This window comes from Hydra viridissima, unplaced genomic scaffold, assembly GCF_058129835.1.
Source record: "Hydra viridissima isolate aposymbiotic clone 2 unplaced genomic scaffold, HvirCarnegie_v1 scaffold_8, whole genome shotgun sequence".
Lineage (NCBI taxonomy): Eukaryota > Metazoa > Cnidaria > Hydrozoa > Anthoathecata > Hydridae > Hydra > Hydra viridissima.
In genome coordinates, this window is record NW_028324307.1 from 8,468,181 (window position 1) to 8,486,911 (window position 18,731).

At 28.5% G+C, this 18,731-nt stretch overlaps 2 protein-coding genes and 1 pseudogene across 4 annotated transcripts in view; 2 read left to right on the plus strand and 1 right to left on the minus strand.

Annotated features, from left to right (window-relative positions):
* The window catches only part of LOC149884877 (uncharacterized), a 59,157-nt gene extending 57,461 nt beyond the window's left edge, over positions 1–1,696 (plus strand). For both annotated transcript variants that reach the window (XM_090095637.1, XM_090095638.1), the window contains 4 exons: positions 77–403; positions 500–658; positions 830–1,022; positions 1,333–1,696. In XM_090095637.1, coding sequence (XP_089951763.1) covers positions 77–403; positions 500–658; positions 830–1,022; positions 1,333–1,640 — 987 coding nt within the window. In that variant the 3' untranslated portion in view covers positions 1,641–1,696. The remainder of the gene's footprint in view (positions 1–76; positions 404–499; positions 659–829; positions 1,023–1,332) is intronic.
* Positions 1,697–5,527: 3,831 nt separating this feature from the next.
* LOC145186484 (sodium/potassium-transporting ATPase subunit alpha-like) lies at positions 5,528–18,122 on the minus strand. 2 transcript variants are annotated; one of them, XM_090095628.1, is made up of 14 exons: positions 17,860–18,122; positions 14,428–14,541; positions 14,019–14,345; positions 13,564–13,749; positions 13,007–13,393; positions 12,592–12,899; positions 11,889–12,187; positions 11,614–11,808; positions 11,076–11,249; positions 10,804–10,992; positions 10,326–10,717; positions 9,900–10,165; positions 9,591–9,784; positions 5,528–5,671 (listed from the first exon to the last, which is right to left on the minus strand). In XM_090095628.1, the coding sequence occupies exons 1-14, from the start codon at positions 17,890–17,892 to the stop codon at positions 5,643–5,645; spliced, it is 3,093 nt and encodes a 1,030-aa protein (XP_089951754.1). In that variant the 5' UTR covers positions 17,893–18,122; the 3' UTR covers positions 5,528–5,642. The 2 variants fall into 2 exon arrangements, with proteins under 2 accessions (XP_089951754.1, XP_089951756.1); XM_090095630.1 differs by having other exon boundaries at positions 13,007–13,389; positions 13,560–13,749; positions 17,860–18,066.
* On the plus strand, positions 6,145–8,879 carry LOC149884885 (uncharacterized; annotated as a pseudogene).
* Positions 18,123–18,731: the final 609 nt, after the last annotated feature.

Sequence of the window (18,731 nt, forward strand, 5' to 3'; positions counted from 1 at the left end):
GAACCCTAGTTATTTCCCATAGAATCACATTGACTATATTTAAATAATAAATTTATTTTGTTCTCTGCATAATTAGGTGTCTTTACCAAGTCTGCATATTGCTCTTGGTGTTTATCTCAAGTTTTTTAACATGTTTGAGGAAGAAGCCCATGAAGTGGACATTATGATGGCAGCATCATTAAAAAATAAAAATTGTCTTTTATCTCAACCGAATCAAGACTATATTTTAAAACAACAAAAAATTTTGAATCTAAAAAGGTGCATTGATAAACTAGATGACCAAATCCAGCTGGTTAATGATACTGTAGCTATAGCCATATTGAATAATGAAGATTGTGTAGAAAATATTCAGTCACTTTACATCCCTCAACTCAATTTGCTAAACGAAACAAAAATGGAAAAAGTAAAAATTGTTATAAAATTTAATAAATATAACTTTGTGAAAATAAGATTGTTTTATGTTATTTTTGACATGCGGATAAAAAACATGTTTTTTTAGGTTAGAGAGTGTAATGGTTTGGAAAACGAACTGATTTTTAAGAAAAGTGAGGGACCATGCATTCAACAGATTGAGTTGATTTTGCAAAAACTCAAGGTACAGCGACAAGCATATCATAGGAAAAGTTTTATAGGAAACCATGTACATAAAATGCTAAAAGTAAATATGTGCTATATGTTTTACATATAATATTTTATATTTTTATATATAATATATATTTAATAATTATTATAATAATAATGATGATGACGGTGATAGTGCTGATGATAAAATAATAGTGATAATTATAAGCTGAAAGTACCAAGTAATGTATCATTTGTGTATTTTCAGAAAAAATCTATATTAGAGCTTTGTAATTCTGTTCCGCTTCTTGTTTATAACAATGGATTGTCTGGAACAACTGTTCATGAAAAATCAGTTGAAATCAGTAGCAAGTATAAACAACTTTTCAATAAGCTTTCCAATTGTTATAGCATATTTTCTTCAAAAAGTACTATGACAATAATTGAATTAACACAACTAGGTATGTTTTATGTAATAGTTTTGTAAATAAAATAGTTACTATTTTAAATAATTATTTTGTATTTGTTTTACATTGTAGTGCCTCTTTATTGCTTGTTTTATTGTATTGCATTAAATTTTTCTCACATAAACGTAAAAATCTAATTATGTAATAATTAATAGCTATATTTTAAATTTTATGGTATAGTTGACAACTATAAACTAAATTGCAAAAACCTAAACAATAAATTATATAATAAGAATAAAGACATAATATAATGTAATTTTTTTTCTTCTGCTTAAGCATTTGATAACTGTGTTTTTGTATACAGAAACATATGTTGATGATTTAATGCAATTTTATCATGCCAAATGGCCTCAGGGTTCAGTGCCACCTAAGTTGCACATGATGGAAGATCATGCGATACCATTCTTACAAAAATGGGGTGCTGGCTTTGGATTCTATGGTGAACAAGGAGGTGAATCAATTCATCATCAGTTCAACAAATTAAAGATAATATATCAATCTATTCCTTCACCAACAATGCGATTAAAAAGCATCCTTAAATCGCACCATCTAAAAACTAATCCTAAAAATAGAGCGCTGAGACCTAAAATTAAAAAAAGAAAAAGGAAATGATATCTGTGTTACATTTTAAAAATTATATGTCAATAAAAAAAAGTCAAAAAAGAAAATGTAAATAATTTAAAATTGATATTTATTTTTGACTTTATATAAAAAATAAAGTTTTATTTATTTCAGAAAACTTTTTTATTTGAATTATTTTTATGTATATATAGCAAATATAAAAAGTTGAAAAAAGAAAATATAAATAATTTAAAAGAGTTATTTATTTATAACTTTATATAAAGAAAGAATTTTTTACATTGCAGAAAGCTATATTTTTAAGAAATGACACCTGTCATTTCTTATGGGTATTATTCTTGTTTTTATCAACATAAAAAATTATATTTTGTTAAAATAGTTACTAATAAGAGGATATAAAGTAATAGGATTAAATGTAAATATGCTACAAATAATTTAAGCAAGGTAGTTATGTTAGTTTTTAAATAAATGTAACAAATTTATAATCATTCAAAATTTCTTAAACTAAAAAGTTGAGTAATATGAGAATATTATGTATCCAAAATAGTAAAAATTTCCAAATAATTATATCCATTGTATATTGCTAATAAACACCATAAAAGTATAAGGTAATTCAAAGAACTTACCGATAACAAAAAATTAACTGTATTTTTATCCTCAATTGTCAAATCCAATTGATTGTAATCCAAGAAAGTTAAATACCATATTCTTTATTTTTCATATTTCAAAGAATTTTTTCAAATTTGTGTCAATGAATCAAAAATCAATCAACATCTCAATTGATTTTGTATCTATCAACACAACAAAATGTACATACAATAAACCATGTTACTTCCATCTAAAAGAGAAGAAAAACACAAACATATATATAAATATATAAATTAGTAAAAACTCTTATTAAATTTTTTTCTTCACAGAAGAAAAAAATTATATAAGCATTTTTGCTAATTTATTATTGCTCTGTTCTTTAATAACATTGAGCACTCTATTTGTAGAATACACTAACATATATATATATATATATATATATATATATATATATATATATATATATATATATATATATATATATATATATATATATGTGTGTGTGTGTGTGTGTGTGTATGTGTGTGTGTGTATATTTATGTGTGTGCGTGTATATATATATATATATATATATATATATATATATATATATATAATTATTATTATTATTATTATTATTATTATTATTATTATTGTTATTATTATTATTATTTAGATGGAGATAATTATGGAATAACTCATTAGTCAGATAACAAAGTATACAATATTAATTTTAAGATAAGTAAGAAAAATTAAAAGTAATAATAAAAAATGAAACTTTATTATATTAGGACATAGTCCTATCAGTAAAAGCATACTTTTAAGCCAAAAAAAAGCTGAAGCAATAACCAAAAAAATATCATTAATATGGAACATATTTATCTGAAGTTTAAAAAAAAAAATTTTGAATTCCTACAGTCAGATTTTTAAAAAATCGAATTTAAATAAATAAACAAATCTGTGTTTTACTCTAAAAAGTAACTAACTAGAGATGAAGTTTAAGCGCGCTAAGACCATTTTAATACTATTTTATTGATGTAATTATGAAATTATATGTATTAATATACTGATATAAGTTAAAAACAAGAGTACAGCATTATATTTCAAAGAAAATGTTAACAAATTAACGGTTGTCATATAAAATATTTTATGTCGTTAAGAGCCGCAGCCATTTTAAAAGTTCAAGACTTAAATCTTTTAACGCATGCGTGCCTAAACATAGCGCTTGTAAACGACCGTGGAAAAAACGGTAGAATACCGACACTCGATTGATTAATAGTTAAATGAATGTGCAATATTTACATTTTTTTGTTTAAATATTATACTCGATACTCGAAAAAAATATTCCGAGTAGTCGACTACTCGGAACTTGCTTATAAAGTATCAATTACTCGGGTACTCGGGTAATCGATAATCGTAATTGGATTCCCTACCCGAGAATCACTTATATTGATCTTGGTCTCATACATTTGGCATATTTGATCTGCTTGGAAAACAGTAAGCTGTCTTAAACATTTTTTCAGACAGAGCAAGCACACAAACTTTCGATTTTCATCATGAATCTTTGTTCGGTTTGGCATTGTATTAATTCACGAAATCGAACTTTACTAAATCAAAGTCCGTCTTTTACAAAATTTAACCTAAATTTATATTGGACAATAATCCACTTAACATACTTACAATTATTAATATACTTATAATTATTTAAATTAGTGACACTTGTAAACAATTATTAATGACACTTGTTAACAATTACAATTTTTAACATACTGCGTAACTATTTAAATCAATGATAATTGTCACACTTAATGACAATTTAAAAGAGATCTTATTGGTGAGACAGTCCTACAAACGATTTTTACGGCTCTTCAAAGGACTATTCTGCCCTTCATAACATTTCTCTCTTCAAAAATTATTACACTTTTAGAAAACTTTTGATAGAGATTTTCTCTTTTTGTGTCTCTGCAATTATTTTTATAAATTTTGTTTCAAAACAACCCTAATCTGTAAAGATTGATTTTCCTCAGACTGGCCCTCGAAACTTTTTAACGGTCAGTTATCTTAGTTATCTAAAATTTTTAAGCCAATTTTCTTAGTCAATATAACAAATATTTGGTTTTTTTCACAGTTTTTCTGTTTTAGAAATAATTTTTTTTTATTTTTTATGTAGGTATCCTTAGAAAGGCTTATCCTTAGGAAATTCTAAGGAAATGCCGAGATTTTGACGCTATGTATAAGCTAAGTCAAACCACGTTTTGAATAGCAAACTAATACTTTGGTCTGTAAAATGAAAACGGTACGTGTAGCAATTAAATAATTATAATAAAATATGTTGGTATTACATCGTAGAACACTCATGTAACCATGATTTTGAAAATAGTGACCGAATAACCCAGTAATCGGTAACGTTTTGAGGTATAAGTTGCAAAAAACTTACAAAATTTAAACTAAAGCTGCCATAAATCCGTAACCCGTGAACCAACCCAACTGAAATTCTATCCAAGGTTTGGTATGGTTGTAGGCAACATTTGCATTAAATTTTTTCAAATTATATAGAGTGGTTCTCATTCTACAGGTGTTTTTATTGGCGCACTATCAAGTCAAAATTTCACTTAACTCGAATATTCAAATGAAGTTATTTTCCGAGGACAAAATAAAATGATTTCAAAGTTTGCATCGCAGGGTACCTTGATGTGTACGCTATCACCCCATATAAGTGGCGTTCTTGGGTCAGCTAGGTTGGCATTATTGTGACCTTTGCTAACCGTGAAGTCGACTGAAGATATTAATTGACCATCGAATGTTAATATTCAATTAATGTTCAATGGTCAATTACTTAATTTACTATTATAATAACTTAGTTACTTTTACCACAAAGAGTATTCGCACACATAGTAAAAACTATAATGAATTTTATAATGAAACTTTACAAACTTTGCCTTTTATCTTTATTTCGACTTAACGAATTGTGTAATTGTACGAAAACAGAATGCTCAAATGATAGAGTTTATTTCGAATTAAAAAATCATGTAATCATTGTGAGATAACAGACGATTCAATCGATTATCACGATCCATAATAACCGTGCTAAATATATTTTGGAGATTTGTGTTCATGCTTAGTTACATGTTCAAAAAAATGGGGTGAGCCTGGTCCCAAATTTTGTTATTACTTGCAAAATTTAACCTATCTATTTTGTATTCAGTATATAATATAGAACAAGTGAAAAATCATTTCTAAATTTTTGTCCTAATGTCCCAACCTTAAATTACAGTTTAAGTATCGCAAATAATCACCGGTTGCGTATATTTTAAAGAAAAAAAGGGTGAAAACATGAATTAAAATGCGTAAAATATGTGAGTTGACAAAAATTCTTTGAAAAAAAAATAGTTATAAAATAAAAGCAGCACGAAAAACGTATTTTTTTTTTACATCTTCACTTGTCGTTATGTAACGATCTTTAGGCGCCTAATAATACGTTTCTTTTTCCACCCAACCTGTAACAAAAGTAGCATTTGTTACTAAACTGTAACTTTTAACACACTAGTCAAATGTAGTAGGTTTAGGTTGAAAATTTGATTACTTCAAAAATTTTAGTTTCCTGATATTAAAGAATGGTAAACTGACTGATCTATGAAGAGAACGAATTATTTGGCGTACATCCTGACTAGAAAACCAACTTTTAGGGAATTGGGTCAAATTTCCCCCCTCCCAAAGGAAAATTAATTAATAGAATTTGTAGAAAAAATATTTTGGTCCTTATGAAAATGTTTTTGATTAAGTTTAGATATTATAAGAAGTTTGATAATTTATAATATTTTTATTTCTAACTTCAAAATATTTTGTATTAGTATTATATATATATATATATATACACATATATATATATATATATATATACACATACATATACATACATAATCACTTACATATTCACTTACATATCACTAGCATAATTAATATATGTGACATGCCTTATAAACATAGAGATCATTTATCATCTCGCAAGATTATTTGTGCTTGTTGTGGCAAAAAAAATTTTTAATGTTCTTTGTTGGAACCTGGAACTCAGTTCCTAAATCTGGTTCAAATGTATGCAAATAGTAACTACAATCCAGATCTACTTTCTAGCCCAACAGGTTTATGTTCAAGCGGCAAGGTTTACTTATACTCTGCCAAAAAAGAAGAGTCATTATTGTAACTTTAGAAAATTGGTTGCTCACGTCTGAGAGAATTAGATTACTTCCAAGATTTAAAGGTAAATATGTATTCCATATTTCTCTGAATATATATATATATATATATATATATATATATATATATATATATATATATATATATATATATATATATATATATATATATATACATATATATATATATATATATATATATATATATATATATATATATATATATATATATATATATATATATATAGGTGATGCAGAGTCAACCTGTGATTGTCCACTATGTGTTATGTCCAGAGATAAATCCAAAGAGGTAAAACCTTAAGGTAATGTATAACTTTTAATGTAAACATAGTAACAAACGTTTGAAAATCAACTTTCATAAAATATAAGTTGTAATTTACTTATTCAATTTGAAAATTGATTGAGTTACCATTCATAATAACTTATAAAGTATAAAAAATTATTTCTTCGGATGTTTTAAGTGTTTATTTAAATGAACCTGAGATATCAAATGAAGTTATTCAAAAAATTTGCTTTAACTGTTATCAAAGAATTGGAGTTGGAATTCGACATTCCTGTAGTAAGAAAGATACTGTGGAGAACATAAGAATGTTGTTGATCTCAAAAGGTATTAGAATAAATAAATTAGAGTCTGTATAAAAGTTCTTATTAAATCTTATGACAAGTTTTAAATGTTAAATTTTAGGTTTAAAAACATTAGAACAAGTCCTCTCCAAATCTCTAAAAGAAATCCAACAAGTTCAAAACATTCAATTGGGGAAAACTATAAAATTGTCGACAGGTGGGACTCCGTTAAGTTTACAGATAGGAAAGAAGAGGACAATGAAAACAATATCAAGTCAAACTTTCTATAGTATAAAAAGAAAGCACGATCTATCAGATTCTACAATAAATTCAATTGCAATGGATTGCAGAAAAGATTTGGGTAGATTGGGAGTGGAAGCTAACACTTCAAAGAAAATAAAGATATGGTCATCTAGTCTTGATGATTATTACGCAGTAGAAAAAGTGGAGTTTACAGCTAAGAAAAAAGTTGGTAATAAAAAAATCCTACATACTGTAATTAAAGATTTTGTGTATGTGAAAGATTCCAAATCACTTGTTGAACATATTTGCACTGTTAGGGGAGTTAGGGGAGAAGTAGATAAAGTTATTATTTGTGTTGGAATAGATGGTGGTCAAGGATCCTTAAAGTTTGTTATGAATGTTTTTAATATAGAAACAGATATTGACTGTTGAGAAAACAAAAATACTGGTGTTAAGAAAGTTCTGGTATTGGCATTTGTCAAAAATGTTACTGAAAATCATGCGAACCTTCAGATAATTATCAAGAAAATAATGCTCAACAGACTTAAGTTCTACTTAGCAGCAGATCTTAAACTGCTAAATATAATTTTAGGCTTATCAGGACATGGAGGAAAATACTCTTGTTTATATTGCAATGGTGAAAAGTCAAATCTGGGAGAACTGAGAACTTTTAATAAGTTAAAGTTGCTGTATACAAGCTTTGCTGAAAATGAATCTAAGAAATGTTCTATGCAAATCTACAAAAATGTTATTCATCCATGTCTGCTTGATGTAGCTGGAGATACTTATGTACTTGATGTAGTTCCTCCACCAGAACTTCATTTGCTGATGAAGATTATTACAGAGATTTCTAATGTTTTATGTAAAGAACCTGAAATTGTTGTATGGCTAAGTAACCATGGGATAATTTGGCATGGATATAATGGAGGTGGGTTGGATGGTAGAAATGCTAACAAAATTCGGAAGCTTCTGCCTGATTTGGAACAACATATTTTTGACCATTATCCTTCTTATAATCCAGTTGTTGAACTGTTAAAATCATTTTCTATAGGTAATTTATACACACACACAAACAGACACACAAACAAACACACACACACACATTTGTGTATGAACTATTTTTTCAATTTAAAACATAACTTTAAATTATATGGTTAAATTTCAACATTAACCATGACATTTTAGTTGTCGATAAGTGCTTTGGTATGACTCTTCATGAGGGTTACGCAGATGCCATTGCAATGTATGTTAAGAAGTTAATGGCAAATTAAAATTTGAAAATAATTTTTAAGAAAAGTTTGAAAAAAGAAATTTTAGGAAAGTAATTATTGAATATGATGTAGAAATAAACATGGAAACAATTCTTATTTAAAAATATTAAGTCATAGGCATAGACTAGCTATTTATTTTTTTACTTTTGATTTAAGAAACTGAACTTTATGATAAAATTAACTTTAACCACAATCTCTCAATGGGGTGGAAAGGTCATATTATTGAACACCACCTCATTAATTTCTTAAACAATATTAGAATACCATTAGGCATATTTGCTGAGCAATGTTCCGAATCTGTTCATCACAACATGCTGAAAACTCTGAGTAGATTCGCAACATCTGAATTCAGATCAAACCATGGAGTACTACTGAGAAGAACAGTGGTTGAATACTCAAGCAATAGAGTTTAGATGATTTCATATAAATCAATCATTGGAATGTCTGTGAAATAGTCTGTGAAAAATTTGTAAAATCCATAAGTTTATTGGATTTCCCTATTGTAATACGATTACTTATCTTTTATATAAAACTGTATGTCTTGTAACTGATAATTTTTGTATTATATTCTGTATTATATTTGTTATTTTAATACTTAATAAATTCATTTATAAATCATGTTGCTTTATCTATAAGTTTATCCTTAAGCCTAATTTTGTTTGAGTTTGATTCTCAATTTTTCATGGACTTTCTTATTTTAATATATTCTAGTTATATTCTATTATGTCTTAGATATTATAATTTTATTATATTATACATATTTGTTATTTTAATACTCTATAAATCTATTTAAAAATCATTTAGATTTGCAATTTAGGACTTTTTTTTATATTTTAACAAGTAAAAACTGAAATATTTTTTGAAGAAATATATAATAATTTTAAAATATTCCCCAAAAATATTTTTAAAAATTTGGGGAGGGGGAAAATTTGCCCAAATACCCTAAAAAGTTGATTTTTTTGTTAGGATGTATGCCAAACAATTGTTCTCTTCATAGATCAGTCAGTTTACCATTCCTTAATATCATGAAACTAAAATTTTTGAAGTAATCAAATTTTCAGCCTAAACCTACTACATTTGACTAGTGAACAGCAAGCTTACTTGCAGATTAAAAAATGACAAACCTTGTGGGTTTCTCCTTAAAAGATATCTTCTAATTTCATCATAGACAAAAATTAACAAACTGAACGGAAGTCCAGGTAACCACCATGTAAAGTTCATTGGACGAAGACGAAGTCCTATATTTACTCCAGGAGTATACTGGAGAAAAGCTGCAAGAGCAGTCTCAAAGAACAATCCAAAATTTAGGAACCAATTGCTAAATAGAATATTACACAAAATAACCTTTTATTAAAAAAGGGAGTTCATTTTTACTAAAACACTTAAATAACTGAATAAAAAGTTATTTTCTTTTTAAAAATTATTAAACATACCCCATGCCTTGATGAAAAAGAGAAAGTCTTCTAGTTTTACTGATAATAACATCAGCCCATTGCACTACCACAATCGTAGTAAAGAAAGCTGTTTGGCATGTTAGCTCCAATTCTTTACGTTGAAAGTATGTCCACTCACTTCCAAAGGAGTCAGGAAGGTTATTAAGTTGTTGATCATCCCATCTAGGTCGAATTCCAAACAAGTATGATGGCAAAAAACCATTTTCAGCCATGATTACAAAGTATGTAAAGAAACCAGCAGAGGCCTGTAATAAAAGAAAATAAAAACATGCTAACAAAAGAAAGTGAACCATATATGGTAACAAGTAATTATTATAAGTAAAAAAAAAAAAAAAACTCTGCAAAAACAGTGAACAACACAAGTTCTTAAAAATAGAATTTTTTTAGAATAGTAAAAAAATTTACCTGTATCATACCAATCATACCATATGCCAAACTGATTAGGCGCTCATTGACAAGTTTGTCTCGCACAGGATCTCGTGGTTTACGCTTCATTATGTCACTTTCAGCCTTTTCATAAGCTAATGAGATGGCTGGAACTAGATCAGTGCCAAGATCAATGCAAAGTATAGTGACAGTTCCCAATGGCAATGGGATACCAAATAAGATAAACATGAGAAAAGGGGATATTTCAGGAATATTACTGGTCAGAGTATAGGCTATAGATTTTTTTAAGTTATCAAAAATAAGCCGCCCTTCTTCAACACCAGTTACAATTGAAGCAAAATTATCATCTAACAAGATCATATCAGCAGCCTGTTTAGAAACATCTGATCCTGCAATTCCCATAGCAACACCTACAAGAAGTAAAAGTAGCTTAAGCTTTTCAAATAAAATTAAAAATGCATAAGAAAAAACTTCATAAGCATCATGGAAATCTTACCAATGTCAGCTTTTTTTAATGCAGGCGAGTCATTCACACCATCACCAGTGACAGCCACAATGGCACCAAGTCGCTGACAACCTTCAACAATGATTAACTTTTGTTGTGGTGAAGTCCGTGCAAACACTATTTCAGCATGGTGTCTTAAAATATCATCCAAGTCATTTTGTGATATGTCTTTTAATTGAGCTTCAGATAAAAAAAAAATTATTTTAAAAATTGCAGTAAAATAACTAAAGTAATTTTAGATGATTTTAAATAAATTTACACACATCCATGGATAACACATGCTTTAGCATCACGTTTATTCACTTCTGCTAATGGTATGTTCAATCGCTGAGCTATGTCTTCTACGGTTTCATTCCCTTCTGAAATGATTCCAACACCTTTTGCAATTGCTTTAGCTGTAATTGGGTGATCACCTGTGACCATGATAACTTTAATACCTATAAGAAAATACTTTAAGAAATTAAATTTTTTGTAATTTACTTTTCATATTTAATTTACAATTTAAAAAAAATTTTAAATGTTCATACATTTTAAATTTTCCATTTTCTTAAACATCTGTTTTACATAGAACTGTGATTTAGATATATTAGATAACAATAAATGTAGATACTGAGATTTCAGTTTTATTTTGTCTTTACTAACTATAACTAGTATATATAGTGTATAACACTATATACATGTTGTATAGTTAATAAACACTTTAGATGTTTACTAAATGTGAATGAAGTTTAGTGGTTAAATAGAAGTAAGAAAAATCTAAAAACAGATTGTTTATGGTAGAACATTTATTTGAGAATATACCAGCGCTCCTGCACTTGCTGACAGCATCAGGTACAGCAGCTCGAGGAGGATCAACCATACTTAATAGACCAACAAAACAAAAATTTTCTAATGGAAAATTCTGCTCTTCATCAGTTTTGAATTCAAAACCTCTAGGATATTGTTCAGCAGGTAGGTAGAAGTGACAAAAGCCTAACACTCGTTCACCAAGACCACCTAGAAGACATTCAAAATTACAAAACTTAACCTTTTCAAATAATAATAATATAAAAAATGTATGATTGTTGCCAACAAACCTAATTCATCATAAGCATGGTTGTAAGATTGCCTAAAATCATCATCCAAGGCGTGTTCAACACCATTAATAAGTATTGTTGAACATCTTTCCAATATTCTTTCAGGTGCACCTTTCATTACAAGAAGATATCTTGAATCATCAGGTTGCTCGTGAACAGAGACTTGATACTTATTAGTTGAATTAAATGGAATTTCTGCTACCTTTTTATATTTTGCTCTTATATCCATAACATTACCTACTGAGAGTTCAATGAACTTCAATATGGCAGTTTCTGATGCATCACCATTACATTCTTTTCTATAAAACAAAAAGATAACTTAAGTTTAAGATATTATGTGTATTGAAAATTCAATGCATTTTATTATCGTTAAACAAATTAAATTTTTCATATCTTTTTATCTAACTTTCTTTTTTAGTTAAGAGTAAGTAGTTTATTTTTAAATAATTTTGCTGTTTATACTTTGTATATGAAATTTTTACACAAACTGTTTAAGTAATTAAATTTTCTTATAATTTCTTTCCAATTTAAACTTTCTACAACTTTTTTGAAGTTATAAGTTATTTTAGCATGTTATTTACATTTACTTTTTTGTTCTAAACTCACTTTGGCATACTGTTAAACTGTTTTGTTTTTTTTTGTTTTTACTTTTACTTTGGATAAGCTAATTCATAAAAAGATGAAATCAAAGTTAATGCAACACCTCAGAATAGGAATATTTTCCTGTTTAGGTTTAAACTCAGCACGATTACACAATGCTCCAACTTTGGCAAGAGCTTTCCATGTAGATGATCCTTTCTCATGAGCAACACCTGATTGGTCTTCTGTTGTGTCAGCCTCAACAATTATTTTGTCAAACCACATATGAGCTACAGTCATGCGATTTTGAGTTAATGTGCCAGTTTTGTCAGAGCAAATGACTGAGGTACTTCCAAGTGTTTCAACTGCCTCCAAGTGTTTCACAAGACAATTTTTTTTAGCCATTTTTTTTGCAGTCAAGGTCAAGCATACCTTTCATAAAATAAAAACATAAAATGAGCATATTTTTAGCAGAAACTTTCATTGATGTTGATGGTCATGCAAAAAAAAGAATATTCTAAATAATTAAGAATGCTTACTGTAACAGTAGCTAGCAAACCCTCTGGGACATTTGCAACAATTATACCAATAAGAAAGATGATAGCCTCAAGCCAATGATATCCCATTGCAAGCGAAATGATCAAGAAACTTACACCAAGGAAAACTGCAACACCAGTGATAATATGAATAAAATGTTCAATTTCCAAAGCAATAGGAGTTTGTCCACTTCCCAGTCCTGATGCAAGATTAGCAATTCGACCCATAACAGTATTATCACCAATTCTAACAACTACTCCAGTTGCAGTACCTTCAACAGCATTAGTTGAAAAAAAAGCAAGGTTCTTTGTTTCAATAGGATTCTCAGATGTGCAATCAACACTGCGAGCTTGGGGTTCTGATTCTCCAGTAAGCGAAGAGTTGTCTACCTAAAAATAATTGATTTTTGAAACATTTAATCTTATTAGAAAATTAACAATTTTTTTAGGATTCTATATGTACATAAAAAACTCAAAAGCAACTGTTTTTCAAATATTAAATACTACTTTTAATGACTTTAATGAACACATATTCATATAAACAGAGTATATTTACTTGCCTTAAGCCCTTTGCAATCAACAATTCTAATATCAGCTGGAATTCTATCTCCAAACTTTACAAATACAATATCACCAACAACACATTCAGTAGCATTAAGAGTGGTTTTTTGACCATTTCGTAACACAATAGCTTCCTGTGGTATCATCTTTTTAAAACTTTCCATGATCTTAGAACTCTTTGATTCCTAAATGTTATAATATAATGAACAACAAACTTTCATTACTTGTTTAAACAAAACTTATAACTTTTTATAAATTTTTCTTTACTTGTTAAGTTATATTTATTAAATATTCAAAACAAGTATATATTTAAAAAGCAGTTCATTATATAAACACAACTAAACTTGTGATTTAAATCTCTTTAAATGTTAGAAGAAAAACTCTTTAAGAAATTTAAGATTTTAAAGCATTAGTATAAACTATGAAGGATAATTTGTTTACATCAATTCTTTACCTGATAATATGAAAAACATCCAGTGATAATAACTACAGCAGCCAGAACAATGCCTAAGTATAGCTCATCTTTTGCTGGGTTTGCCTCTCTACTCACACGTATAGTATAGGCAATAAAACACAGTATTGCACCAATCCATAATAACATGGCAAAACCACCAAACATTTGCTTACAAAACTTAAGCCATTCAGGTGTTTGTTTTGGGGGAGTTAAGGCATTTGGTCCATCACGTTCTAAATTGCGAGCAGCAATTGAAGATGTCAAACCAGTTTCTAAGTTAGTATCTAGGGATTTTAGCAGATCTTTAAGCTCCATTTTATGTTCAGACTACAAAAAGAAATGACAAAATCAATTGCAAAAACTATGACAGCAACAAAAGTTTAATTATAAGAAATAGTAATCAAAATACCATTTCTAGTTCTTTTTTCAGGTCCTCTAAATTGATCTTTTTTGGTTTTAATTTAGCTTTTTTCCCATGCTTTGGTTTGTTAGCATCAGCAGTCACTGAATAACTGCCTGAGCTCTAAATAAAAAAAGTTATCAACTATATTTTTTTTTACAAAATACAAACTATTTAAGAAGTTAAGCTACTAAAACAACTTAAATGAAAAAGTATAAAAAGCAATCTTGGATGTTTTCCTCAGCCATCTTGAGTGACATGCAGTGATAATAAAAAGTAATTTAAATTAATGAAGCCACATTATTAGTTATAGTGAACATAAATGGATTCCCAGAATCAGATAACATAAATGCTGCATTTTAAAAAGATATAAAGTTTAAATTAATCTAGTAATAAGTAACTTTAATACAAATGTTTTTGGCACTCTTGAGAAATATATCTTTTATACAGAAAATCCTTTAAGCAGATTAATAGCATTTTTGTTTGTCACCTTTTGCAATCTTTGAACTGAAATTCGAGATATACATTAACATTTTTAAGAAGCTTTATACAAACTTTAACTTTTTAAAACTTTAAAAAAAAAATTAAAATAAGAAAAAAAAACTTGCTTTTTTAAAATAACCCAATGTTGAGGCAACCTGTGTATATTTTCTATTAAAATATATAATGGTTTGGCATCAGATTGCACGTAACAAAAATTTCAAGTAATCATAGATGTAGACCATTTAAACGCGGAAGAAAAATTTACAATTACTCATAAAAAATTATCTGTAGTAAACTTGCTCTATCCAATATCTTTAATATCATAATTTTTAGAACTAATGTTGATCTGATTGTTTTGGTATACTTGGTACTTAATAAGTAATTAGATTTGAAAAATACTTGAATATTTAAAGGAATAATTTTTATATTTAATTTAGAAGTCTTAATAAATTATAACATAATAACTTGATAATAATTTAGTGAGCTCCTAATGATTTTTAGAGTACCTTGCTAGTTTAATGAAAACTGCAACATTAACCCTTTGCGGTCCAATGTCCCGTGTGACGGGACATTATGAAAATGTCGTTGCGGTCTAATGTCCCGTGCCACGGGACATCTACTATGTTGATGTTTATACAGAAAAAATTATCTTTTTAAGCTAACTTGGATAATTTAATAGGTTCAATTGGTAATATTATAGTGTGTTTTTAACTTTGTGCTTTTCAGTAACATTTTTTGAACGTCTAGCCTTACTTATACTCTTAGAAATTTTTATAAAAATTTACTTACTAATGGCAAGGAAGCGTTTTACAACTGAAGAAGTATTGATGGCATTGGATGAAACAAGTACTGAAAACGACAGTGAATACACTTTTAGTGAATCTGAGACTGAATTCTCAGAGATATCAGAGTCAGAGGAAGATATTGAACTGAATGAAATTGATGATAACGAACCTGCTTTAAACATAGGATGGATAAAAGTAGTGCAAGATACTCCTGCATTTGAAGCATTGCCATTCACAGTAGCAAATGTAGGCCCTCAGCATTCAATAAATTTAAGACGTGAACTAGATTTTTTCAAGTTATTTTTTACTGATGAGTTACTTGCAGATATTGTAACTGAAACTAATCGTTATGCTAAGTCAAAAATTAAAAATAACAAATTGAAATCTCATTCTATTTGGCATAAATGGAAAGATGTGACACTTGAAGAAATTCATGCTTATTTTGGTACTATTTTGAATATGGCTTTGAATGAAAAATCAAGTATAAAACATTATTTTTCTTGTGATTGGCTAAACTACATGCCATTTTTTTCAGCAGTTTTTTCTCGAACTCGGTTTCTTCAGATACATTGGATGCTGCATGTATCCCCACCATCAAATTCATCTAATGAACTGAATAAACGTGCAAGGAAAGTGCATCGTGTTGTATCAGAAATGAAAAGTTCCTGTTCTAGAAATTTTGTCCCATCTCGTAATATTGCAATTGATGAAAGTACTATTGGATTCAAAGGTAGAGTTGCATTTCGCATGTACAATCCACAAAAACCCACAAAGTGGGGCATTCGTGTTTTTGTTTTAGCTGATAGTGAAACAGGTTATATTAGTTTCTTTGAACCGTATTATGGTAATTGCACTACTGAAAGTTTGGCAAGACCTATGATGCAGTTTACAAGTTGAATCGTGTTGCATTTGTGTGATGAGCTTTTAGAGGTTGCCCAAGGTAGTGGTTATCACTTATTCACTGACAGATTATATACTAGTTTTCCTCTTGCACAAGAACTCCTCAAAATGAGCATACAAACTACAGGAACAATAATGAAAAATAGAAAACAGTTACCTGAAGATATAAAAAAACTCAAATTAAAGAAGCACGAAGTTTCTGCATATGTACACTCTTCCAATGTTATGGTTTTGGCATGGCAGGACAGGCGACAAGTTCTGATGCTGAGTACTTTCCATGATTCAACAACTGAAGTTGCAAAACAAAGAACAAAACAAGGTATTGTAGACATTGATAAACCAACTGTTATTGTAAATTATTCGAAACATATGGGAGCTGTTGATCGAGCTGATCACTATTGTTCCAGCTATTCATTTCTACGCAAGTCTTTAAAATGGTGGAGAAAAATATTTTTCTGGTTGTTGGAAGTTGCAGTTGTAAACAGTTATATATTGTTCAATAAGTTTTGTGAAAGCAATGGTAAAAACAAACTTCGACACCTAACCTACAGACAAAACCTCATTGAGCAATTAGTAGGAACAGTTCGTAACATTCAAGAACGAAAAGGAAGGCGATCATCACTAGATGATAATGAGCGCCTCAACCAAAAGCCACATTTTATTGCACAAGTTCCAAGTAATAATGCCAAAGACTGTTTAGTATGCAGTGACAGAAAAACACAAGGTGGTAGAAAAAAAACCGTGTACTATTGTAAAACCTGCACTAGAAAACCAGGACTACACCCTACTGATTGTTTTGAACTTTACCATACAGAGACTGAGTTTCATGTAAAATAGGATATCCAAAGTCAATATTGCAATTTACTTAAGAATAAAAACAAGCTTGTACATATATTTGTTTTTTCTTTCTTGTTTAGTACTTGCACTTAGGTCATAGTGTTTTTGGCAGAATAAAAATTAAACAATTTAGTGCTACACTAAAAACCTATTTTTTGTAAAAAATAAAGAAAAGCCATGGGTCAAACATATATTTTCTGTTATATTTAAGGTCAATAAGTAAAAAAAAAATTTGGACCTGATAGGCAAAAAAAAATTTTTTTTAAAGACCTCAAAGGGTTAAGTAAAAAATGAAAAACATTTGAACATTTAAGAATGGATTTTGCAACCAGTTAACCATTTTTTAAACTTGAATTTAGCTAGGTAGATCAACCAATCTTCTAAACAATAAAATATTTTTGTTGATGTACAATTCAAAAATTAAAAAAAGACTCACCGTTTTTGTTTCTAATTCGACAGGGTCAGCCATTTTAACGAATGGCTAACTATAATTTATCCCTGGATAAATGAAATATAAATGAAACAGAAAATGATGTGAAAGTGCTACCCAATTCAATAAAATGTGATAAACTAACCATCTAATGTAGAGAGGCGTGATATTATTATTGGAACAGCATTCTGGGAGAAAACTGTGGTAACAAGATCAACAAGTTACAAAACTTGTTTGACACTTTAAGCTCAGTAAAAACGTGCGAAAATAATTCATATAAGCACGTGCAAAATGCATGATAAACCTACATGGTGATTTTACATGAAAATCCAAAAGAACGCAGTGATATTATTACAAAATAGAAGGACTTTTTTGTTCGAATGTTCAATCTGTTTTTTTAACTTCTTTTTTTGTTGTTTTTCAGAAAAATTCTGCTTATAGATTGCTTGAAAACAATCTCTGGAAGAAATATTCTAAGGTTTGTTTGCGTTTTGTCGTTTTGCCATTTGAATAATCAGAAAAATTCATTAATCATTTAATAATTAATTGGTTAGTTTCTAAATTTTAAACATTTTCATTTTTATGTAAAACATATTCAACTTATCAAGCTTTTTGGATTAGGCAGAACCTATAAAAACACATTTTATCAATGTTAAACTATTTATCGATAGTCATTCGTAAAACTTGTTATTAACTTTGTAAATTATAAACCAATTCCACTAGAACTCCTCTCTTCTTCTACAGAAGGGGGTGCAAGGCTATATATAGCATAATAATTTTTTTTTTCCATTCCACATTTAATGCATTTAAAAACTTCGCGAAAAGACTTTTGGTACTTCGGTAATCTTGGTGAATTATAAATAATCCTATATATTGGT

What these genes read in the sequence shown, in the direction of transcription:
- LOC145186484 (XM_090095628.1), bottom strand. Translation starts at nt 17,892, where the DNA reads ATGGCTGACCCTGTCGAATTAGAAACAAAAACG. An exon ending in CCATGCTTATGATGAATTAG is followed by an intron (nt 11,809 to 11,888) that starts GTTTGTTGGCAA and finishes AATGTCTTCTAG; the next exon opens with GTGGTCTTGGTGAACGAGTG. An exon ending in GTATGATTGGTATGATACAG is followed by an intron (nt 10,166 to 10,325) that starts GTAAATTTTTTT and finishes CTTTTATTACAG; the next exon opens with GCCTCTGCTGGTTTCTTTAC.